The sequence below is a fragment of the Rhinopithecus roxellana genome, chromosome 17, assembly GCF_007565055.1.
Source record: "Rhinopithecus roxellana isolate Shanxi Qingling chromosome 17, ASM756505v1, whole genome shotgun sequence".
Lineage (NCBI taxonomy): Eukaryota > Metazoa > Chordata > Mammalia > Primates > Cercopithecidae > Rhinopithecus > Rhinopithecus roxellana.
The window spans coordinates 101,506,810-101,532,016 of record NC_044565.1 but is presented as its reverse complement, the minus strand read 5'-3'; the positions used below and the strand labels follow the sequence as shown (position 1 = coordinate 101,532,016).

At 46.5% G+C, this 25,207-nt stretch overlaps 1 protein-coding gene across 1 annotated transcript in view; it reads left to right on the top strand.

The window, feature by feature from the left end:
• EPAS1 (endothelial PAS domain protein 1) overlaps window positions 1-25,207 on the top strand; it is a 90,201-nt gene that overhangs the window by 59,669 nt on the left and 5,325 nt on the right. Inside the window, exons 3-12 of the mRNA XM_010364307.2 lie at window positions 194-345; window positions 764-848; window positions 4,653-4,771; window positions 4,898-5,103; window positions 13,880-13,986; window positions 19,654-19,801; window positions 20,508-20,722; window positions 21,840-22,030; window positions 22,603-22,713; window positions 24,142-24,617. Of these exons, the coding sequence (XP_010362609.1) occupies window positions 194-345; window positions 764-848; window positions 4,653-4,771; window positions 4,898-5,103; window positions 13,880-13,986; window positions 19,654-19,801; window positions 20,508-20,722; window positions 21,840-22,030; window positions 22,603-22,713; window positions 24,142-24,617 (1,810 nt within the window). The remainder of the gene's footprint in view (window positions 1-193; window positions 346-763; window positions 849-4,652; window positions 4,772-4,897; window positions 5,104-13,879; window positions 13,987-19,653; window positions 19,802-20,507; window positions 20,723-21,839; window positions 22,031-22,602; window positions 22,714-24,141; window positions 24,618-25,207) is intronic.

Genomic DNA, 25,207 nt, shown 5'->3' with positions numbered 1-25,207 from the left:
TCCTCTGTGCAGTGGTGCTCATCCAGTGTCCTGCTGCTGGGCTGGGGCAGACATTCAGATGGTCGGCAGTGCACATTTCCAGAAAAGTCCACCTGATGCCTTTGTGCCATCCCTGGCAAATGCCTATCTGTGCCAGTCACATCTGTTTTCACTCCACATTCATGTAAGCTGTCCCACCCCCCTCTCTTTCCAGTTTGCTCCGAAAATGAGTCTGAAGCTGAAGCTGACCAGCAGATGGACAACTTGTACCTGAAAGCCTTGGAGGGTTTCATTGCTGTGGTGACCCAAGATGGCGACATGATCTTTCTGTCAGAAAACATCAGCAAGTTCATGGGACTTACACAGGTGACACCCTCCTCTATCTCTTTCAAAAGAAGAAATGTTTCCATTTGGGGGTAGAAATGAGTAGAAGGTGCTAGCCACAATCCCACTTGACCTCTCCCTATAAATGACCACTGTGACCCTCACTGACCTCAGGCCACATGCCTCAGGCCACACTCCTACCCCCAAGCATTGGGTTTGGCTTTGCTCATGTCCATCCTGGTAGACAGCTCTCTACTGACTCATTAACAGACCAAGTCTCTGTCAGCAGTAATCCCCCATTACATCTTTCTGTCTGTGGACCTGACACTGGACTGGAATTATGAGAAAACCCAATTCAATCTCCTCCCTGCCTCCAAATCTGGAAGGTGGCTCAGCTTCCTCTTGGAGTCTTTTACTTCACTGTTAGGAATAATGATGCCTAACCTTGTTTTTGAAACAGGTGGAGCTAACAGGACATAGTATCTTTGACTTCACTCATCCCTGCGACCACGAGGAGATTCGTGAGAACCTGAGTCTCAAAAATGGTATCCTTAATTGTGTTTATTTCCTTCTTGCCCCCACTGGGTGGGAATCTGCCTCCCATTTATCTACAAGTATAAGGGAGACAGCTCATGGCCTTGCGATGCAGGAAAAATGGATGTCCTTAAAAAAATTAGCTAGGCTGGCCCTCCATTTAAGTGTGTAGCCTGTGAGATGAGATTGGGGCATTGAGAGGACCCGGTACTCAGAAATATCTCCTGCTGGCCCCACATGGTGCCTGGTGTCCCACTACTAGGGGACTCCTTTGGGTTAGGACACGGTCTCTAGGAGGTTTCATCACCCAAGAGTCAAGCATCTCTGCCAAATGACACCACCCAAACCAGTGAGAAACCAGTCTGTGCCAAAGTGCTCATAGGAATTACTGTAGTTATCTATTGCTGTGGAACAAACCACCTAAAACATAGGGCTTTGATGATTATCTCCCAGCGTTCTGTGGGTTCAGTGGGGTGGGTCTTGTACTCCATGTGATGTCAGCTGGGCTGTAGTCATCTGGGGGCCAGACTAGGCTGGGGTGATCAGGATAGCTCACACACATCTGGGACCTTGTGGCAGGTGGCTGGAACCCTGGATTCAGCTGGCATGCTGGGACAATGGGACTGTTCTCTCACTCCATGGAGTGTCAGAGACTCTCCCTTTCCATACAGTGTCTCTAGGGTAGCCAGACATGTGGCAGCTCAGGGCTCCCAGAAGCACTAAAGTGGAAGTTGCCAGGCCTTCCCAAAGCTTTGTCCTCAAATTGGCAGAGCATCACTTCTGCCCCATCTTGTTGGTTAGAGCATGTTACAGGACAGCCCTGGCTCATTGTGGGAGGAAACTACACAAAGCCGTGAGTGTCAAAAGGCATGGATTGTTGGAGCTACTTTTGGAGATGAGCTACCACAGGAAATGGTACCCTGATGAGACATAGGTCAAGTAGGTTTTGATAGAGAAGAGATTTAAAAACATCTAGCATACAGGACCTTACCCATGGGGATACCCAGCAGGTGCCAGTGGATGAGAGGACCCACACAGGCAGAAAGCACGTTGCAATGGCAATGGAGCTTCCTCTCTTGTAACTGTGGCCATTCAACAAAGGCATGAATAGGGACATTGTTAAGAGGACTGAAGCTTTGGGCAGAAGTGGGGCTTAATGACTGTCAAGGTCGCTTCCAAACCTGAGAGATTCTGTCACTGGTCTGGGCAGATTCTGTGCATGTCTAGATGTCCTCTTTAATAATATCACCTGTCACTGCCATGGGGCTTATGCTTGTCCAACCTGAATAACAGAGGCAGTGAGGCTAAGCCTACAAGGTTTGGCTCTTATTACCACACATGCTGCAAAAGCAGATACTTCATTGGCTCACCTCCACCCTGTTACAGACTGAGCCTGCAAAGTACAGAATTACAACCACCTCCTCTTCTACCACTGCCACAGCTCCCTCACCCAGCTCCTCTGCTCTCTCATCTGCAGGCCTTAGGCCACCTGGGTCCTAGAGCACACTGGCAGAGAGCACCCCATGGGCTGCTCAATGTCTTGTCTGGTTCTATGGGGAAAGGGCTACCAGACTTTCTAAATTTCTCTAAAAAGAGATTCATGTTCTGAATGGGTAGGTGCTTAAAGCTTGAGAAAGCCTGAGAAAACCAAAGATTGATTTCTTCTCTACTCCAGAAACCCTTGGGCCTTTGGGTTCTTAGTCTCAGTTCAACCACTGACCATAGTCTGAGTTTGAGTCTGTGACCAGAAGCAAGTACCCTACTTCTCTGTTCCTCACAGTCTGTCTTTTCAAATTGCTGGTATTGGATTAGGCAAAGGCGACGACCTTTCAGTTCTCAAGTGCCATGATTCACAGCCAAGTGACCTCTAATTATCTGAGTAGAACTTTAGATCTCTTGACCTGCATATTGAGGACTTGGGATCAAACTCATGAATCAGCAAGTCTTCACTGAAGGTGCTAGCCTGTGGGTGGACTCATGATCTAGACCTAAAGGGTTAGTGTGAGTTCCTAGAGGAAAAGAAAACCATGAGGCAGATTGCGGCAGGCTTTGAAGGCCAGGTGGAGGGCCTTGAACTTTATTCCATAGACAATGGGGAAACTATTGAAGTTTTTGTGCAGGGGTGGAGTAATCTGTGTGGAGCAGTGTTTTAGAAAGAATGATCAAGGCCGGGCACAGTGGCTCACGCCTGTAATCCCAGGACTTTGGGAGGCCGAGGTGGGTGGATCACGAGATCAAGAGATTGAGACCATCCTGGCCAACATGGTGAAACCCTCTACCGAAAACAGAAAAATTAGCTGGGTGTGGTGGTGCATGCCTGTAATCCCAGCTACTTGGGAGGCGGAGGCAGGAGAATCACTTGAACCCAGGAGGCAGAGGTTGCAGTGAGCCAAGATCATGCCACTGAACTCCAGCCTGGCGACAGAGCCTGACTCCGTCTGAAAAAAAGGAAAGATCCAATGTCAGCATGGAGAGAATCCAGAGGTTAGCAAGTTAAAAGGCCTCAGTAATACCCAAGCAACAGCCACAAATGAATCCCTCCAGCCCCCTCATACCCAACAACTGGTCTGATCCTGGTGGTGGGGCCAGATCCCAAGATACAGGTATATCTCATTGTATGCTAATCCCACCTCTGAAAATTAAAATGGCAAGAATCATAATTTGGTGTGGGAGAAATGGTTTTATAATCGTGATGAAGGAATGTTCTGTCCTTTTTTTTAAAAAGTTCACTATTCAGTCTCTTACTGAGTGGGGTCCCCTAAGGATGTTGAAGTTTTGTTCAAGGGTGCCACAATTCCTTTGACATATAACTCTTCAGGAATATGTCAGTCAAGTCAAGGTCCTCTGGAAGTTTAAGTGCAGGGGCTGGTGACTTCCTGGAGGAAGTAGTGTGACTATTTGAAAGAAGGCTCTAGATTGTTCTATGATGCTGGGTAGGGGCAGGATTATATCTTTGAAAGTAGGAACCAGAGATGGTGGTGTAGGCAGGATTTAGACACACACAAGTGGGATTCAGCTGGCACTCTATTCATTACTTTGTTTTATAAAAAGTGGAAAATGGTTCTGAATGGATAGGCTGTTTGGCAACTATAAGGAAGGAAGCTATATTGCTGGTCTTGGTGATTTATGTAATTCTTGCTGAGAGAGGATATGATCCAGGTTGAGTTAATCCGTAAAGTGGACTTGCTCACCAAATCCACTGTAAGGAGATTCATACCAGAAGTCTCTCTAGAGCCTTGATACATATGTCACTTCAGGGAGAAAGCTAATGGCATGGTATCCTGAACACAGCTATTGCATTTTGCAAATGGAGTACAGGAGGGGTTAAATTCCTCCTGAGAGACAGGTTATATAAAGGAAAGATGGGAGTGTCTGAGAGACATTTCTAACCTGTGAGGCTTACACTCTTGGAGTAACTGGTGGCCTCACCCAGATTGTCTCTTGGAATTTCTGCAAGAACCTGGTCCTTGCCCCAGAAAAGCGTTGCTGAGTTAGTGGCTGGTAGGCACTCATTGTCTCGTTGCTCTGAAGGCACCACTGACCATGTTCCAGAAGCAATGGGAAATCAAATGATGGAGCAGCTCCTACCTTGTGGGAGTTAATGCTCCAGTGGAGGAGATAAGCTGGAGAGTGGGAACCATTAGTCCACAGGCCATGATGGAGCTCAGTGTTGATGGCAGACTACAGGTCCTAAGAGAGCAGATATTTGGAAAATACAAACAATAGGCTGCCAAGAAAAACTGCAGCTGGGCCTCTCTCATGAATATCCATACAAAACTAACTTCAGCTGATTCTTCCCATCCTTCCACATTCAGGCTCTGGTTTTGGGAAAAAAAGCAAAGACATGTCCACAGAGCGAGACTTCTTCATGAGGATGAAGTGCACGGTCACCAACAGAGGCCGTACTGTCAACCTCAAGTCAGCCACCTGGAAGGTAGGGCAACACGAGGCCTGGGTTGGAGTCCCAGGTGTAGGGCGATAGCAGTGTGGGGGATGCCTAAGGCCCTACCCCCACCCCCAGCACTCAGCCCCATGTCTGACCCTTCCATGCCTATCTCAGGTCTTGCACTGCACGGGCCAAGTGAAAGTCTACAACAACTGCCCTCCTCACAATAGTCTGTGTGGCTACAAGGAGCCCCTGCTGTCCTGCCTCATCATCATGTGTGAACCAATCCAGCACCCATCCCACATGGACATCCCCCTGGACAGCAAGACCTTCCTAAGCCGCCACAGTATGGACATGAAGTTCACCTACTGTGATGACAGGTAGGGGGCCATAAGTGTGTATGCTGTGGGCAGAGATGGGTCTTACCTGTGTGTGGGGGGAGTTGTGCCTGTATTAAACGTATGGAACTGGACATAGACGTGGTATTGCCGGGTGCCATGTTCATGGACCTGTGCCACTGTTTCATTGCATCAGTACCCCTCAGAGGTTCCCGGTACTGTATTTGGTGGTCTCCCATGGACAGAGTTATAGGGTCCATCTGCAGAGCTTTCCTGGTGTGCAACTCTTCTCATCATTGTGGTGTGAACGTATTTCTCCATACATGTATCAGGCTCCTGAGGAAATTCTCAAGGTGGTCTTCTGATGCAGGAGAAAGAGAAGAGTCTAAAAACTTCCATCTGTACTCCTGCTTCAGAGGCCGGTAAGGAGCATCAGCTTCTGCCCTGGAGACAGACCCTCTTCCATTACTGACTGAGCCTTTCCCTCTGCCTTATTCCTTCCTGCATGCAACTCCATTCCAGCTGTTGTTCAGCCATTTTGAAGGCTAAGATGAAGGTAGCTAAGCTAGACGCTAAACCCCCAGTGCCAGGCCCAGTGTCTCTTCGGAGTCACAGTAGTGATTAAGAGCATGGGCTTCAGGACTAGATGGCCTAGGTTCAAATTTAGTAATAAATGTTCAGTGTTAGCTCTTATTATCACCTTTATTAGAGTTGTTGAAAGATTGCCTAAGACTGCTTATGCAAGTCATGCCCTCTCGGATTCTTACCTCATTTAGAAGATTGAAGCAGGTGGGGAAGAGGCTGGAGTTGTCATAGGTGGGAGTATTTAAACACCCTACAGCTCCTAACTCCCCCACCAGCCCTGCCTCTGGGACTGTGGAGCCTGATGATGGGAGGTAGGAGGAGGAAGATGGGGAGAACCAATGCCCGGAGCAATGCCCGGCCCCAGGGAGGGCAGGAAATGCAAAAGACTTGGGCCCAGGGTAGGCCTGGCTTGAGTAAGTGCCACTGCGGCTTGCTGAGCAGCACACCCCGGATGTGCTCTTCCTGGCAGAGATCTCCCCGCCTGACCTCAGCTTTCTGCAGCATCTAGAGCTGCCATGTGTCCCAGGGTGATAGTTCCCATCGCAGCTCTTTGCCACTCTTTTCTCACCTTCTAGGGTTTCTCCTCAGGAGACCCTGAGATCTCAGTTTCCCCTTCTCCAAAACAGAGATAACACTTTCTCAACCTGTTTCATGGGGTCGTTGTAAAATGAGATAATGACAGTGCAAACACTTTGAGAAGTCCAGACACCACAACACATGTGAGGCTTCTTGTTGTTGCTTATATCTTACTTCCTGTCCTTGGCCACCTCCAAAGCAAAATCTTCCACTAAACTCAAGGAGCCGAAATCACTTCTGAAGGCAGTTAATGGCTGGGGGGCAGGAAGAGGAAGAATCTGACCCCCAGATCAGCAAGAATCTGCCTTGTCTTATTCAGCCAGCAGGAAACCACGGAACCCCAGGAAAAAAGCTCCTGCTCAGCCTCCCCCAGGCCTATCCACTTTTCTCTTATCAGCTGGACATCCCAAGGGCAGCTGGTTTCTTCATGGGAGGGACCCTCCTCTCCAGGATGGGGTTTCTTTCCTCTGATTCCAGACTGGCCTGGTGTTGGTTGGTCGCCCCTTCTTAGAGTTGGCCACCACTTGTGGCACAATTTCAGAACTTTTGTAAAAGTATCCTTGAGTCATTCCTGTCCGTCAGTTCTGACCACAGTAGGGCCAAGACTCACAGCTTTTGTAGCTAGTCGGAAGTTATATAAGTAGAAAGAAATGCTCTAACCTCATAGGGAGAAAATGTCATGTATGAAGCCTTTCGTCCTGGAACTTCGACACAGTCACCATTTATTGTAATTGTTAGTGGTGGTAGTGGTGGTGGTGGTGGTGGTGGTGGTGGTGGTGGTGGTGATAATGATGGTGGTTCAAGAAGAAGATCGCCCTTTTAGTGACAGGCACTGTAGGAATCCATGTTATAGGTACGGTTATTTATCAGATGCAGTCTTTGTATTCAAGTGAATGTTCTGGGCAGAAGACACAGCTTCATGCACCCCTCTCAGTAGTCTTGTGAGATAACATGGACAATCCCAGTGCATAGCTCCTGTGTCACTGGCTGTGAGGTGAAGTGGCTCAAGCCGACCTAGCCATGTGAGCCTGGGAGCATATATAGTGCTGTGGATGATGAAAGTCAGATACGTGCTTCACCCTGGTGAGTGAAGCACATCCGTAATGTGACTCCATAAGCACTGGGAAAACCCTACTGTCCTAGAAAATAACTTGGCATCCCTAGATAATAGAAGAGATTTTTTTTCAGTTTAAGATTTTGATCCTTGTTACAGTGAGAAGAAATCCTCTGGAAAGGGTAATTCAGCATTATCCTTTATTCATTATCTTGGTTTAAATGAGTTTCAGGTAATTTTCTTAAGGTACTAACCTTTGGACAAAAGAAGAGCGAGAGAAACACAAGGAATTGGATGTCTAAATGTGGCTGGAGAGGAAATGTACATAGAAAGGGGAAAGACGCTCTGCTGACTTCTTAGTTTGGCTCAGGGCTGGTAGGCAGGGTAGCTTCTGGCTTAAAGGAAGTATGAAGCCTCGTGATTTAGGACTTTGTGACTCATAATGTAGAGGGTGATATTGCTTATAAGTTCTGTGGGACACACTGCATTTTCAGCAAAATCTTGCCTTTCAAGAAATCTAATTACATGGCCCCAAGTCTGAATTCAGTGGTGCTGGAGAGCTGCATGTAGAAGCATTTAAAGACATAGAATGCTGTGTCACACAGAAGTTGTGTTTAACCGATTAGCAGATTAGTTAACAAGGGCACAGACGTGGCTTAGACAGTTGATGAAGTGACTATTTTAAGTCCTTAATCCCTAAGTGTTATATCTTAATTGCTTTGATGAGGCCTGGGATTTTTTGGTTTTGGTAGCTTGTTTTGCTTTCACTCTTTGTGTTGGGATGGGGAGAAGCATATGCACATGGACACATATACACACTCTCCACCTCAATTCCCCTTCAGAGACAAATGCTGCAAAAACCAATGCCTGTCCATGACACCTAATGGGGTGAGGGGTTCTCCATTTTAATCAGGAAATTCACTAGGTTTAATGACATCTGCACAAGGGGCTGTGATTCCCACAAAGGGGATTGTTTTCCTACAAGAAATGTTAGAATCTGAAGAAAATGTATGGCAGTTAGAATCCACAAAATCAATTTTGAAACAGTTTGGTACTTGTCTTAGATATACTGAGACCACAGACACAATCAAGCAAAAAAAGAAAAAGGGTCATGGAGAAAAAGATGAAAGCAGACAGGAAAGAAGGGAGAGAAGTGGAAGAGAAAAAGACAACTCTAATTTTACACTGAACTCTCAGGTCAAATCAGTTGAATCTGAAACAACCTTTTCTGAAACATCTGAAATTGAATAAAGGAATACAGATGGTTCAAAATGCATTTGTCCTCCTGTTAATGAGGGATCAGAGTACCATATTAAGTCCTGCATTAATTATTTTAAAAATAGTAAACACTTTAAAAAGTAAATTTCATAACAATTAATATGTCAATCACATTTATGTACCTATGGTCAACTGCTCTAACAAGGGAGTAAGTTGAGTAGCAGGGTAAAAGAAAAATGTCCTGATTATTGATGGAATTAATGATCTTTTCTTCATTTATGACTCAAATATAGGCATTATACTCTGTTTCCCAAAATACTGAGCAACCAGTTACGAACTGTCATTTACTGAGCATCTGCCATGTAACTGTGTGCTAGAGACCATTACATCAAAGTAAAAGAGATGATTCCTGATCGCCAGGAGTTGAGAGTTTGAGACATAAGCCATTTAATGAAACCACAGTGAATGGTACAAAATACAACGTTCCATTTACCCAAAAGGAAGACAAAAGTTGTTCCCAAGTAGTTTAACTTTAAAATAGGGTGGTTCTTAAATTCATGTGGAGGTGCCATCTAGTGGTGAAAGAGAGAACTGTGAAGGAAACCAAGCCATCAGGGAGATAGAAGCAAAGCCTTTCTAATTATCATATCATCCTACTACGATTCTGTCAGTTGTAGGAGTCTTCCTGTATCTTAGAAATAAATTATAAAACCAAATTATGTGGATAGGAGCAGTATCACGAGGGGAAAAGTTTTCAAAATTACAGTAAAAATTTCAAATCAACAAAGAAGGTCATATAATTTTTACAGATAAAGAATTTGAGGGCAACCCTGTTTTGTCATTGGATTTATGCAACATAGGACATACTAATATCAGGAGTTACAGTTTAATAAATCAAGATGCCTACATTCCAAGTTCTGTGGATAAATTTATGGTGAATTGTTTTTGTACAATGAAGTTGAGAATAAGTAAAAATGGTAAAAGTGAGGGAAAGGTTGAGGATCCTAAAGATATTATCAGTAAGGATAACTATAAATAAAGAGCCATAAGTTGTAAAAACACACACGCAACCTTCCTATGTATATACTTACCCCCACAGGTACCCTGTAACACTCCACAGATAGATAGGATAGAAATGGATTTCCCATTAATTACAGAGCTGGTTTTATAGATTTCATATAACCATGTAGTATTTGAGGAAAACACAAGGCTTAAGTACTGTTTAAAGCAAACAAAATCTAGCTGAAAATACATTAAAACCAACCAAAGGCGCTGAAATCTGAGTTAGTGAACAGTGTAGGTATTAGTAAGGAAATGTAGTGTCAAAGCTTATAAGCACATATAGAAACCAAAATGAGATAAATCACGGGGTGCTGAGGAGAGGCGATGGGCAGAGTGTGGAAGGAAAGCAAGCCGACTTGAGGTATTTATTAGCAGATACATTCTTTGGAAAACAAATAGGTGGTTACAAGTACTTAAAACTTTTATCCTCTTAAACAGTTTAAATACTCTCTCACCATCTTGCTTACATGATTAATTTACCTAGCAAATCCTTTACTCGTGTAGGGAACGGGGTAAAAACTGCAGCCAGATCTTGCGTGACTCCAGGCAGTGGCATCTCAAGTCAAGGACTGTGGCGCTGCACCACACATGGATGGGTGCTGGCGATTACACGCGGGGAAGAAGAGCGAGCCTTCTCAGGCCTTTGGGTGGATTTCTCTCTGCCACTTGAGGTGGCAGCACTCACACTGAAGCCAAGAGAGAAATTTTTTTGCAAGCACTCTGCTAGAGGTGGTGTATTTTGAATAGAGCTTCTCAACAGTTTTGAGAGTAAAGGGCAATGAATCATTCATTTTACATTTTGAAGGCACATCTCACTCTGAAGTCTGGAGCTCAGAGAGCTGGCCCACATAGGCACTTGGGGTAACACCAACTTCAGAGTTTAACAACCCCCTTTAAAACCGTATTTCCTATTTCCTTTCATCCTTCCTCTGCCTCCTTGTGGCTGCCTATCTATCTGCATCTCTCTCCTCACTGCATCCTTGGTGTGCTGTTTTTTGACTTTATTATTAAAAAGTATCCTCTGTTCTTATGTTTGAAATCTGGTGAATTAAGTCCTTGTACATTTCTCTCTTCTCTTAGAATAGCCCCACTGAGTTGACTTTTACATTTATGGGTGACCTCCAACTGATTTTCTTTTTCCCAGTGAGTCAGGGGTCCTTAATTAGAAAGAAAGAAAGAAAAAAAACCAGTTCCCTGGCCCCTGATGGAGAGAGCAGATGAACCCGTGTTATCACAGCCCAGCTTGGAAGGCTTGTCTGGAGCCTGGGGGAAATGAGCGGGGAAGGCCCTTGTGTGCCGTAGGAGCGACCTTATAAACAAGCTCGGTTCATTAACCTCCCCACTGGCGTCTACGTGCCTGCACATGGGGGCAAATGACCATGAGCTTTAAGTTGGGGTTTCCTGGCTTTGTGAAGTTTGACAACTCAAATGTTCTTCAATTGTGTTTGGGATGTGGTGTATTTCCCAGTTTTTATAGTAGTCTGTTTAAAGGAATGAAGAAAGACATTAAATATTTATTTTAGTTGACAAGATAAATGAAAGCTGCTACTGGGAAGATATCTGGCAGTTCTGAAATCTAGGTTTGTTTGTCCACTTCCAAAACATGCCCATTGTGTGCCTTTGAATGGATGATACATTAATTAGATAAACATTTTATTATGAGGCTGATTGTAATAAACATCTACTTTGAACATTTTAATTTAAAGATTCTAATCTCGAAAGGAAATTTAATTCCTTCAGAGAGTAGAAAGACATCTTTCCTAGCATGCCAGTAGACTCATTTTGGAGGGTCTCTAGAAAATTCTATACCTGCCCAGGAACAGAAGCAGTTTATCTGGCAAGTCAGTGAGCCTGTAGATGGTCAGCCCATTGTCAGCAGGGCTCACTCATGCAGTTCTAGTTCCCAGGCTAAGCTTGAAAGTCATCTGACCCAGCAGCGAAGCTAGTTGATCGTAGGACCAGCACTGTTCTATCTCCTTGTTCCCCCCAGTCTCCACCTTTGTCAAGGTGTACTTGGGTGCCAGCCCCAGGGTCAGGTTGCCAGATAATGTATCCATTGCTAGTGAGTTCAGAGACCTCTCTGCTCAGGGTCAAGCGAAGGGACAGATCCTTCTGCTCTGAGACTAGCTGGCTGGCACAAATGAGCTGCTAGGATCTCACTGGAGAAATCTCCATTGGGCTGAATCAGCTGAGACCTAAGCCTCTCAGCCCTGTTGAGTTGCTCCTTGTTTGACAAAGGCTTTAACCTCCAAAGTCTCACCCAAGCAGAGAACTTGTCTCTTCTCTGCCCACTTCAAAACCAGATGCCTTATAGAATGAAGAAAGGATGGATAGAATATCATGACAGGTTCTGTGTGTGTGTGTGTATATATGTGTGTGTGTGCATGTGTGCATGTGTGTGTGTGCATTGAGACAGTTAATCACATTATTCTAGAAAGAAAAGTAGATCCTTAGTGCCCAGGTTCCTTAGCAGTATTGGGATAGACAGGTGTCTATCTGTACCGTAGGTTCAAAGAGAAAATCAATCTACTGGTCAGCTGTTGAGGTTTTTACTAAGCACCCATTATAGAGGAAGCAAAAGGAGAAAGTGGTCCCTGAGTTCAGGGGTTGACAGCCTAGGATGTGAGGAGACAAATGCATAATTTTCTGTAATACTGTGCATACTCCTTAGGACTTCATGAGAGATGTCATGCTGGAGGAATTGGAGAGGGCTCTGTGGAGAAGATGAGGCTTTGAGCTGGTCCTGGAGGTGTCAGGGCTGGGAGAAGAGGGGAGAAGAGAAGGCATAAAGCTTCTGCAGCAAGAATGAGTTTTCCAGGCATGAGGAACTGAGGGGAGAGGGGTCTTCCATGACAGAGAGTGCATAACATTTTACAGATGAGTTGAAAATGGAATTGCTCAAAAGGTGGAGAGTAGGTTCTGGGGAGAACTGAAAGTTAGGCAGCATTTACTTTTGGTCTGGTTGGCAAAAGTGAAAGTTGTAGATACTTAAATAGGGGTGTGGCAGGATGCAAATAGTATTTTAGGGCAATTTGGTCTGACAGACATATGAAAGCTGACCTGTTTGGGGGGTGGGTTGAGAGCAGAGACAGGAAATAAGGAGCCACTGCTTCTGCTTTCTGCTTCTGCTTTCCTCTCCATGTTATTGATCCCCTACAAGGATAAATTACAGAACTGTATCCAGGAGTCACGCCTTCCAAAGTAGAGTTGTAATAATGAGACTGTGGCATCACTTCTAACTTGTGATAGGCCACGTAAACAAGACAGCGAAGCCATTATTTAAAGTTTGTGAGAGAACCTAGATTTTGAGAGATAATATGGAGGTATTATATAGCCTAATATAGTAGGACATGATATTGGGTAAAGCGGCCAACCTGGTGGTTCTCAGGCAGGGCTTTTTTTATTTTAGTGATTCCAGCACAGAACAAAGCGTCCTAAGAGTGTTAAGTGATCCTTCATGGTTCTCCACATGTACCCTTTCCTCTGCCCACTTCCCATCAAAACCAGATACCTTACAGAATGAAGAAAGGGACACTGAAATGACAGCCAAGTGCTGTCATCTCAGAGCTGCCTATTCGAGTATGATAAGGGACATTTCTGTGACTATGATTTAATATTTCTTCCTCTCAGCACCTCCTTGCCGCCCTCCTTTCCTTGAAATGTGAGGGACAAGTAGAAAAAGTCGTGGAAGGCAAACCTCGTGTCTGAAGGCACCTGAGGTCACAGGCAGGCCCTGCAGAAAAGTGAAGGTTTAAGCACAGGCTGCCTCTGCCTGCCTGGACTCCCTCTCACATGCTGGTTGACACAGAGACAAAGGTGGCTCTACCTGGGGCCACATAATTTTCATGTTTCATTTATACTGCCTTCTACTAGAATGAGCTTGACATAGCAACTAGAGGCCCCAGTTTCCATTCTTGCTCTGTCCCTGGACACCTGTGTAGGCATCAAGCAATTGTCTGCCCTTCCTGGATGTCTACTCCCTCATCTGCAAAAACTTGGGGGTGAGCCCCTTCCAGGGGTACTTGGAGAACAGACGTGTGTGTACCGGGGTGGTGGGGAGAGGGAGTCCTCAGAACTGGTGCTTTTCTCTCCTCCCAAACATGGCTTCAGGAAGGGCAGGAACAACAGGGGTTTGGTTAAACCTGCAATTGTAGATTGAGCACAGTGCTCTTTTGCTTGGATACATGGTACAACAGGAAAGTCTGGATTGTGTTCGTCTGCATGTGTGTGTTTGATTTGCCTTCTGGGGTTAGGTGCTGCCTACATGCTGTGCTAAGTTAATATGGTCTTTTTTCCTTACATGCTGCCTTTTTGAAAACTCAGAATCACAGAACTGATTGGTTACCACCCTGAGGAGCTGCTTGGCCGCTCAGCCTATGAATTCTACCATGCGCTAGACTCCGAGAACATGACCAAGAGTCACCAGAACTGTGAGTTCCAGGAGTGCCCCTTGTGGCTTCCTTGTGTCTGTGGTATCTGGCCTTGAGTGGGGGGTGATCGGTGAGACAGAAGACCAGGTCATTTCCTCCACAGAGCTGCTGTCTTGTGTGGCAGACAAGACTCATGCCCTCAAGATGGTTAGAAAACCAAGGCTGGCCACCAGCCTATAGACTCCTTGGTGCATATCAGAAAAAGGACACTTCCTCCAGGGAGACACATCCGTGCCAAGGTACACAGCTGAGACACTAGAGGGTGGGTTGAGTCTCAGTCTCCCATACCTCTGTGGTATGGGAGTGCCTGTGTGCAGTCAGTGGTTTGTACACCCTGTAGCACAGCACTGTAGAGAGTAACATGTAATTCAACATATCATTAACTTGGGTGCATGCTGTAGATTCGAGTACATACGTTCACAGAAGAGGAGGGCAGGGGGAGTTGAGGAAAGGACACTCGAGTTGGACCTTGAAGGATCGGGGAGGCTCAGGCTGAACAGAAGGGAAAATATTATGGGTCCAGCTTACCACATGTGTTGAGGTAGGCCACAGTTCTCAGAGAGCTTGCTTGCTGGATCAAGGGAGCTTTAGAAAAGGCTGTCCAGGCAACCCAGGGATGGCGTATGGAAACTCTGCTTTGCAGTTTGAAGGAAGCCTGAGTTGTGCAAGGACTCTAGAAGAGGGCTGCCCGATAGAACTTTCTGCAGTGGAAGTGTTCTTGAAATGTGGCCAGAGAAACCAAGGAACTGAATTTTATACAATGTAGTTTTAAATGTAAATATCCACACTTGGCTTGTAGCTACCATATTGGACAGAGAAGTTCTAGAGTGTATCCTTGGCTATGTTCCCAATTCAGGCTTCCTATAGGCAGGTGATCCAGGACCATTCCCTTGGATCCATGCAACTTATCACTGTGCAAGGGCTCTGGGCCTATAACCCTGTACTTGGCCCACTGGGGGTGATGTAAGTTGGTAGAATTGATTCCTGTCCTAAGCGATCTTATTTCTGAGGAAAAAAAGAGGACTGTGGGCTCTGTGGGAACAAGTGGCTCATATCTTTAACCTCAGTATCTAGCATAGGGTCTGGTACAGAACAGGCACTAAATGCACTATATAAACCCATGGGCAAAACTACATTTGGAAAAGAATGCGTCAAAACAAGTGCCCACAGTGGTATAGACAGTGGTGCTGAGAGGATTATGGGAGGATTAAAAATTGGTAAAGTAAGTCTGAGAAGATTCCCAATGGCCCTGCTGGCAATGGAGAAAATGAAGTGCAGCCATTTGTCCATGGTTCCTAAATCCATCCATCTACCCCAAGGCTAGGACAGCCAAGTTCAGAGCAGCCAACAGAGTCACAACCCCACAAGCTGTATGTGAACATGGTTAACACTCTTAAGGAGTGAGATATTTTCTTTCTTATTGGTTCCTCTGCCTCTTCCTTATGGCTTTGGGTTTGATTTGACAGTACAACAGGGCCCATTATGATATCTCAGAGAAGCTTCTCACTGTGCTCTCTGGCAAAACACACACACAACAACAACAACAAAACCACCACCACCACCACCTAGATTCAGCCCCACTCAGGAACCCAGAAATGGGGTAGGGGTAGAGGTACTCTTTTATGCCTGTGAATGTGACCCCACCTTAGCCTGCCCAAGCTTTGAAATTGTAACATCTGGTTCCAGCCTTCCCTTTGGGATTCCTTCATGCTTCCTGGTCCCTGAGGGGTTCCTGTTTTCAAAGGCAGGTGACAGAATCATCCAGGCACTGGGACTCAGGGGCCCAGGCTCTGGCCCAGCTGACCCACTGATTCCCCCAGGGCCTGGCTTTCTGGACCTTCCTGACTTTAGATGTAAAACTAGGGAAAAAAGTCTAACCTTCCTTCCAAGCTAAGGGTGAAGCCAAAGCAAGGGACAAATGTAAAAATTTCTGGGACTTCTTGGAGGACAGTATCGTCTTTTATCTTCTAGGATGGGAAAGCAGAAGAAGCTACTGTCAAAGGAAAGAAAAATTGTGACTTCTCACTAGGCATATAAAAAGGATTTTCCCTCTCATTCTTCTTAGAACATCTTCAATCCATAAAAAGGGTTAGGATAAAAATGGTTCATGTTTTCTGCTGACTCTAGAGAAAATAAGGTGCTTTTCACTGAATCCATGTATTTACGCATTAGGCACACTAAAAGGTAATTCACAGCCCAAATAGAAATCACAGGCTCTCTCTCCCCCTGATAGAGCCAAGTAAAGCTGCCCTGAGCTCAGAAACCCGTAGCTAGCAAAGGGACAAGCCCACAACCAGCCAAGGGAAATCTGCATGGGTTGGAAAATGGGTTAATGACAGTTATAACTGACAGGAGCTTGCCCCTTGCCCCTGACCCGTGTCTCTCGTTTGTCCTTGAGGTTTTGCAAATAAAGTTGCACTACAGAGTCACACACATGCTCTAGAATAACTGGACGCTCAGGTTTGAGACGGGTCCAGAGTCACACACTGGGGTCCCCCATTGACACACATGTATGTCTTAGCCTGTAAAGGTTTACCGTTGAAATGCCTGGAGAAGCTCAACCAGATTTAGATCATTGAAAGCTGTAATTTCCAAATGGATTAATAATTTGTACATTGTTACTCTGGGGGCGAGGTTAGGGGTCAGTTTCCCTTTGTTATATGAGGATATTATGTGCTGTTAGGCTTTTTATGGCCTTTAATCTTATTTTCCTATCTATTAAGCAGCAGGCCCTTCACTAAGGCTGGCATTAATGACCAGATGATTAGAAAGCTGGCGTTAATTATATTCTACTGACAGAGCAGGCCCTTGCCTGCAATTGTTAGAAATGCAGTTAAAACCTTTGCTTGCTGCACTGTTTGATCAAAAAGAGTAAGAGCGCTGAATTTGGTTTGCATTAAGGACCGTCTAAATAAGTTAAATACAGGCACTTGAAATTGTGCAAGAATCATTTTACTGCAGCAGAGGAGCCTCTGGCACAGCTAAAGGGAGAGCAGAGAGGATAAAAGTTATTTCCTTGGCTGAGTCCATGATGGTTTAGGACAGTGGCAACAGCAAATTTGGTCTTCCCAGTGATTTGTAGACCCAGTTAACCAAGAGACCATTGTACTAGGAGCCACAAGACGTGTTGTGTAGCTCAGACTCTCTCACTATTGTCTTGTAAGCTGTGAAGCAAATCATAACCCTCTGGCCTTAGTTTCCTTGTATTAAAAGAAAATACTTATCCTTCCTGTGGCACAGGATTTTGTTTAAAAGATTAGACAAGATGATACAACCACTTTGGAAATAATTTGGCAGCTTCTTGCAAACATATACTTTACATGTAATCCAGCAATTGCACTCCTAGCTGCACCCACGAGAAATGAAAATATGTCCATACAAAGATTTATGCATAAATGTTTACAGCAACCAAAAACTGAAAACAACTCAAACCTCCATCAACAGGCAGATGGATAAACAAATTATGGTACATCCATGCAACGGAATACAACTCACTGATGAAAAGGAATAAACCACAAATGCCTGCAACACCATGATGAATCTCAAAACATGCTAAATGTAGAGAAGCCAGACACAAGAGTAGATACTCCTATACAATTCCACTTACATGGAAATCTAGAAAAGACAATTCGAATATATAGTGGCAAAAAGCAGAAGAGTGGTTGCCTGGAACCAGGGTGGGAATGAAGATTGCCTAGAGGCATAAAAAATGGGGTGGTGGGGCGGTGATGGAAAAGTTCTACGTCTTCACTGTACGTATGTCAAAACTTGTTGAACTGTATACTTCAAATAGGTATGTGTTTTATTGAAGGTAAAATTTTTAAAAATCAAGAGCAAACAGAAAAAGCTTAGACTAGGAATCTTTAATTTGAACTATAATTCTGTCTACTGTTTCCACTGAGGTGGAATCAGTAGTTTTAAGCCTCAGTTTCTTCAGCTGTAAAGTGGGAATAATAACAGGCACCCCATGGTGTTGCCTATGAAATGCAGTGATGATGACCTAATCCTTAGTGAGTGCCCTATGTGCCAGGCACTGTTCTAAATGCTTTGCAGAAATGAATTCATCTTATCAGATAGTTTTGAACACTATACAAATGTAAGTTACGGGAATTCTTGCACCTTGCAGGTGCTTGTTAAAATTTTGAAGAGGAAAACAAAACATAAGTGTAAAGGATTACTAAACTGCACTAGTATGAAGACAGCCACATTCTTCAGCTGTATGGGGCTGACGAATGGGGAGGAGGCTTGCAAGCCTACCAGGAGAACCTGGATATCCTCCCAAGTGGCCCCTCATGACACTATCTACCAACCTATAACAAATTGTCTGTGGCAGGGCATGGGCACAATACGTATTAGTACCTCTAAGAAAGAGGTGGCTTTTCCTATACAAAATTTGTTGGTGACAGTTGGTCAACACTTATGTGCCTGATAAGCCATGTAGATACATTCGATCCTCAGGACAAGTGGCAGTGGTACACTGGGTAGCTAATGATGGCGATTATTACCATTGCTACTATTATTATCAATATCCTGTTTTGCAGAGGAGGAAACCAAAACCAAGAAGGATTGTTCCTTTCTCAAAATCCCCAAACTAGCAAGATTTCCCAATCCTCCCTCCATGCTGTTTCCTAATGTCTCTGTGATTTGGGAGCTTCTGAGCTGGAGTTCTATAAATTCACAAGGAATGGGCAGTTCAGAAAAATACCAAAAATTCTAACATTATTAGACTTTAAAGAGATGTACTGATTCCTTTTGAATGGAAGAAGATGGAGCATTCTGGACTGGGGAAGGACAGTCCTGTGATGTGAAACCCTTCCCCAAGGTAGACAATAAAAGCACTTTTTAAATGAACACTTGGTAGAACAATCTAGAAGAGGAAAAACCTCACAAGCAGGAAGCCTAGCTGGGCAGTTGAGAGAAGAAGGAGTGTAAGACATTTATTACAGCTTATGAAGAGACTGTGTGTGGGCTGCCAGGGTCCCAGACATTTCTCAACCCCAAATGAGAAAGGGTGAGGTGGTTCGCCTCCGCCTTTGCTGTGGATCACAAACCTTCGATGCACCGAAAGGTGGCAAGCCTGACAGATGACCTGGAAAAATCAAAGATATCAATTTTTTAAATGCTTTTATTCATAAGCAGGTTTTGGTGGTGGGTCTGCTGCAAAGAAAAAAACAAAAAAACAAAAAAACTGCCCTGAGGTCAGGCTTTCTCCAAGCTGCTTAGAAGTCCCCCAACCTGGAGTGCTTGACAGGGGATGGCTCCCCTTACCCAGTGTGAAGGGGCTTCTTCCCATTGAACCCCGTGAAGAAAGTAAGGCAGGTTCTGGTCTTGGTTCTGCTTATAGCTGAGCTGGTCTGTGAGCCTGACTTGTCCAGGGATTGGGGATGGGCCACTGCACAGCTGCACGGTGAGTGGGTCCCTCCCTCAGTGGACAGCCTTGGGCGAGTCACTTCACCTCTTCTCACCTCTTTTTCCTAGATTTAAAATGAAGAGTTGGCTGAGGTGATCCCTAAGCTCCCTCCAGGTCACTCTCCCTGGTCCTCACTGTCCTGGTGCCCTGTTCTGTCTGTTCCTCTGTAGATTAGACTGCCCTCCCATGGGATCTGCTGAGCCTGTGGTGCACACCCCTGCCCCACCTCCCTAAGCTCAGCTCTGTTTCTCCCCTAGTGTGCACCAAGGGTCAGGTAGTAAGTGGCCAGTACCGGATGCTCGCAAAGCATGGGGGCTACGTGTGGCTGGAAACCCAGGGGACAGTCATCTACAACCCTCGCAACCTGCAGCCCCAGTGCATCATGTGTGTCAACTACGTCCTGAGGTGAGTGTGTGAGGGCTGGCAGGCCTTGGTGCAGGGTATGTGGGGGTGCCCAAGCTTCCCAGACTGAGGATGACAGGCCTAGGAGATGCCAGGCCTCTCAGCGCCCTGGGCACCACCTCAGGGAGCTCTTGCAGGGCTAACCCTAGTGACTGAGAGGATTCCTGTGGATGTCTTAGAACAGTGGGATACTGGGTTGGGATTGGTTGGGATTTTTTTTTTCTGCCCTTTCCCTGTCATCTGTCATTTATGCCATGCATCTGACCCAGGTGGGGAGGCAGATAGCACACAGTAGCCAATATTTTCTGAATGGGGAAAAAGGAAAGAGAATTGCTCATGCTTTTGGGAAAAAAAGATGTCATGCCTTCACTCTATAGTACCTGGAAAGAAAGCTAGAGGAGGTCATTTCTAGCTGTTTCTAGAAACAGAAAAACAAAAGCATTCAGACCTCATACATACCACCCCACTCAAGTGCAATAATATTTAATAAAACAGGATCCGAAATGGACATACATTCAGAGGATACCTCTGTTGTCACTACCTCCATGGCTCACACACTTCTATTGTGTGGTTCTTTATAAGATGCCAGTGCCTGGGGTCCTACCCATTTTTTGTCTGAGAGCTTAGCTGTCAGGGTTTCCATGCATCTGGGGGAGCAGAATTTTTCTAGAAAATGTGGAAGGTCTGAATGGTTCTTTTCCCCCATTAGTGAGATTGAGAAGAATGACGTGGTGTTCTCCATGGACCAGACGGAATCCCTGTTCAAGCCCCACCTGATGGCCATGAACAGCATCTTTGATAGCAGTGGCAAGGGGGCTGCGTCTGAGAAGAGTAACTTCCTTTTCACCAAGCTAAAGGAGGAGCCTGAGGAGCTGGCCCAGCTGGCTCCCACTCCAGGAGACGCCATCATCTCTCTGGATTTCGGTGGGTGCTTCTTAGCTAAGCCAGGCCCCTGGAACCCTGTTGGGGCTGGGAAGAGTTCTTACCGTAACAGGCCTCCCTGGCTACAGCTTTTTCTTAACCAGAGCTACCCCAGCCCCTTCCCCATGTCTTGTTAATCACCTGTTAGAGGCCAGGCTCTGCTGAGCACAAAAGAACACCACACGCTTCTGCCCTGATAAGACCATCCCATATCCGACCTCAGCAAGTGCTGTACGAGGAGGGGTTAAGAGAGGACACTCCCCTGAGGAGTCGATTCTCCACCATGGGTGGTGAGAGTCTGAGAGGAGAGGGAGGGGAGAGGTGAGGGATCTGCTCCGAGGCAGCTTGGACACTGTCAAAGAGAAGGGGCCAATTCCTACCAGGGTCTGGAAGGACAGATTGCTTATTTAGGCAGAGAACTAAGTTGGAATAATGTTGGGAAGGATAATTCCAAAAACACAGAGAACATATTGAGGCCTGGGATTAAGCTCTCAAACCAACGACTTCATTAAAGTGTCTGCCTGTCTCTAGGGATGTAAGTCACTGGGGACCCTAGCAGGGTTTTCAGCCCTCTGCTGCTCCTAACCTGGAAACACCCTTGAAGCCCCATGATCCCCAGTTAGCAACCCGCTGCCACCCTCTTCTGGCCTTGCTGTGGCTGCAAGAGTGGTGCTCACCCTGGACTGTGTCAGCCCCTTTTAGATGTGTTCTACAGCAGCCACATGAGGATTGCAGCTAAAGAGAATCTCAAATGCAGCGGGCCCTTGGCCAGTAGGTCTCGCAGCTTGTTTGTGGCAGTACTGAGGCAAATAGCCCAATTCTCCTCTCATACCTTCCTTGTCTACCCTTCCGGATTGCTCCTTAGGGAAGAGTGGCTCCTACTGTATTTAGTCTCTGAAAATTAAATGTTCCAGGAGACTGTTCCCTTTACAGGGAGTCTCTACATTGACTCAGCCAGAGTCAGAGGCCCGTGTGTCCCAGCTAAGCCCCAGGGTGTGCCTAGCCCCAGGCATGCCTTCCAGACCTTCTTAGGGCCTTCTCTGCAGTGTTTGGGACTCGTCTGCCTTGGGGTGAGCCTGATGGTTGTGGGTGTTCACCTCCCAGGCCCTTGTCTCCACAGGGAATCAGAACTTCGAGGAGTCCTCAGCCTATGGCAAGGCCATCCTGCCCCTGAGCCAGCCGTGGGCCACAGAGTTGAGGAGCCACAGCACCCAGAGCGAGGCTGGGAGCCTGCCTGCCTTCACCGTGCCCCAGGCAGCCGCCCCGGGTAGCACCACCCCCAGTGCCACCAGCAGCAGCAGCTGCTCCACGGTGAGCAGCCCTCTTATGGCGAGCACACAGAGAGGGCTCCTTATGTATGACTGCTGCCAGATGGCTGAAGGGACATTTGGGACAGGTACTGTCCTTCTCCTTCTCCAGTTATCACAGAGCTCCCTAGAGTGGCCGTGACACTTACCTACCAGGTATCAGAGCTGTTTCCTTCCTTTCAGTGTTCATCCCCCAACCCCACTGAAATAAGCTCCTTGAAGGGCTTTGAGCCCCCAGCTCAGTCCCTCTGCAGGGCAGTAACATCCCGTATGTGGCATAGAGCTGCAGTTTGCACAGCCCTGCCGGCCGCAGCCTGTATTCTGTTTGTTCCTTAAGAAGGACAACCTGTGAAGCGACAGTAGCCTCATTTTATGAGGAGGAGACTGGAGTTGAAAAAGGTTGATGAACTGACCTAATTCATACAGCTTGTTAATTAGTGGCCCCTCTACAAATAGTTATGTGGTGGAATGGAATTGAACCTTTGGGTCCGGGAATGCATTTCTTCTTCCGTGCTGGAGTTCTGGGGAGACCAGTGCCATATCTTTGACTCTGTCCCCCTCCTTCCTGGCCCCTAGCCCAATAGTCCTGAAGACTATTATACATCTTTGGATAACGACCTGAAGATTGAAGTGATTGAGAAGCTCTTCGCCATGGACACAGAGGCCAAGGACCAATGCAGTACCCAGGTAGGTGGGTGTGGAGATCAGGGTAGGGTGTGTGCCGGCTGTCTGGTGGGCAACAAAGGCTCGCATCCATTCTTGTAGCCTCATCCCTTTGTTGCAAAGAGCAGTGGAGATGCCTGGCCAAGGCCCAGGTCCCCTAAACAAGGTGAGGGTGCAGGCTAATGGGACCTGTGGTCACCCCCTCCTCCCACTGTCAAATCCAGTTCTTCCAGCATATCTATCTCCTACTTAGATAACTTTCTTAGTGCACGTGAAAACCGAAATACCACTGCACCTTTCTTTAAACAGGCCTTGCATTTAACAAGCACAGCCAAATGCATAAAACATGTATAAACATAGGGGACAATCCCTTTACAAACACATTCATCTTGTGATTTAAAAAAATAATCATTTTATATGAAATGCATTTTAAAATAACATCTGTTTGACAATTTTTCATTTACATAAACTTTTCAGGAACACATTTATTACATAAGGCCAGTGTTCTTGCAAAAACTATGTAAACAAGGATAAGGTAGAGGGAGGGGTACGTGTTTTACAAAACCCCAGGGAAAAGCATTAATCCCCCATTTATCTTAGTCTTGAGTTCAACCAGATTTCTGCTTTACCATTTAGTTTGTATCTTGATCCTACTTGGCACAAATCCCAGCTACTCTGCAAAACGTTCCCTATTTTAGCTTTTCTATCACCCTCCCTCCTCAGAACTCCTGTAGTATGTATCATGTGGCACTTAATCACAACTATCTGCTTCTGCTCCTTAAAGACTGCTTAGTATTGCAGTCATTAGTCAGCTGACACCCAGTGAGGGCGTCAGTCTCTGAAGGTAGAAACTGTTTTCCGCATCTGCTTATATTCCCTGTAGCGTCCATCATGATACTGCCACGCTAAGGGATGATCTGAGTATCTGCTGATTGGAACCAAAGTCTTTCTATCCCTGGGGTCTGGCTATTCCTCTGCAAGAGTCCACAGATAGACCTGGACACTCATTGCTTGCTTAGGCCCGTGCCAGCTTACAGGAGGGAGAAGAGGACAAAAAAAGCCACAGTGTGCACCACAGGCCTAAGCATGTAGGACAAGGACAACCACCACAGGCTGGAGTAGACAGGGCTGTCTCTGTGGAAGAGGGGCTGTCTTGGCTTCGAGAGAGAAGGCGGGCTCTGGCAGGTGGGATGGAGAGAGGAGAACATTTCTGAATGTGCAGGGTGAAGAGGGGGTAACCTCGGGAGAAGGCTGGTACATGATACAAGGTCATGTACATGACACAGCCAAGTCTGAGGTTTTCCTGATAGGCCCTAGGGAGCCAGTGGAGGTGTTTGAGCAGCACTGTGAGATGGTACTTGAGATGAATGGCTCTGCAGGAGCCAAGTTGGAATAGTGTTTGTGAGGTCGTACCAACCCCCTTGCCTCTTTGCCTGTGCTGTCTCCCCTCAGACGGATTTCAATGAGCTGGACTTGGAGACACTGGCACCCTATATTCCCATGGACGGGGAAGACTTCCAGCTAAGCCCCATCTGCCCCGAGGAGCGGCTCTTGGCAGAGAATCCACAGTCCACCCCCGAGCACTGCTTCAGTGCCATGACAAACATCTTCCAGCCACTGGCCCCTGTAGCCCCGCACAGTCCCTTCCTCCTGGACAAGTTTCAGCAGCAGCTGGAGAGCAAGAAGACAGAGCCCGAGCACCGGCCCATGTCCTCCATCTTCTTTGATGCCGGAAGCAAAGCATCCCTGCCACCATGCTGTGGCCAGGCCAGCACCCCTCTCTCTTCCATGGGGGGCAGATCCAATACCCAGTGGCCCCCAGATCCACCATTACATTTTGGGCCCACAAAGTGGGCCGTCGGGGATCAGCGCACAGAGTTCTTGGGAGCAGCACCGTTGGGGCCCCCTGTCTCCACATTCAAGACAAGGTAAGTGGCAGACACTCGGCTGCACCAGTAGGGCCGGAACGAGAAGCACCCACTAGTGAGATAGCTGGACCCCCAGGGAGGCCCCTGCCCCTCTCCACAGCCGTCTGATACCCCATTTAGCCCTTCTCTGAGCTCAGACTTTGGGGAATCACCTCGAGCCATGTGAGGCCTAGTGTAGGACAGGTTTTTATCTGGGCTGGAGGAGACTGAGGGCAGGCAAACAAGTGGCTTGTCGAGAGCCCTGTACCTTAGTGTCTCCCTTCGAACTACCACCAGAATGCCTTTCTTATCTGGGTTCATCATCTGAGCCACAGAACACAGAAAACTGAGTGATGATTTTCCCTGGTGGAAAAAAGCAAAAAGATGTCCATGCCTCCCCCTTGCCTTTTGACTGCCCCTGGGTCCCCACCACTGCAGCCTCTCCGAGCTGTGCCCAGGCTCCAGAAGTGCCTTCCCATCTCCCCAGCATGCTCATTTCACCAGCTGAGAGCTCACTGGGCTAAGCCACAGTGGTTGGTACATGACCTGCCACTCCCAGGGGCCAGTGGTACTTGACCTTTATAGAGCAGCCTAACTAGTTTTCAGTGGGA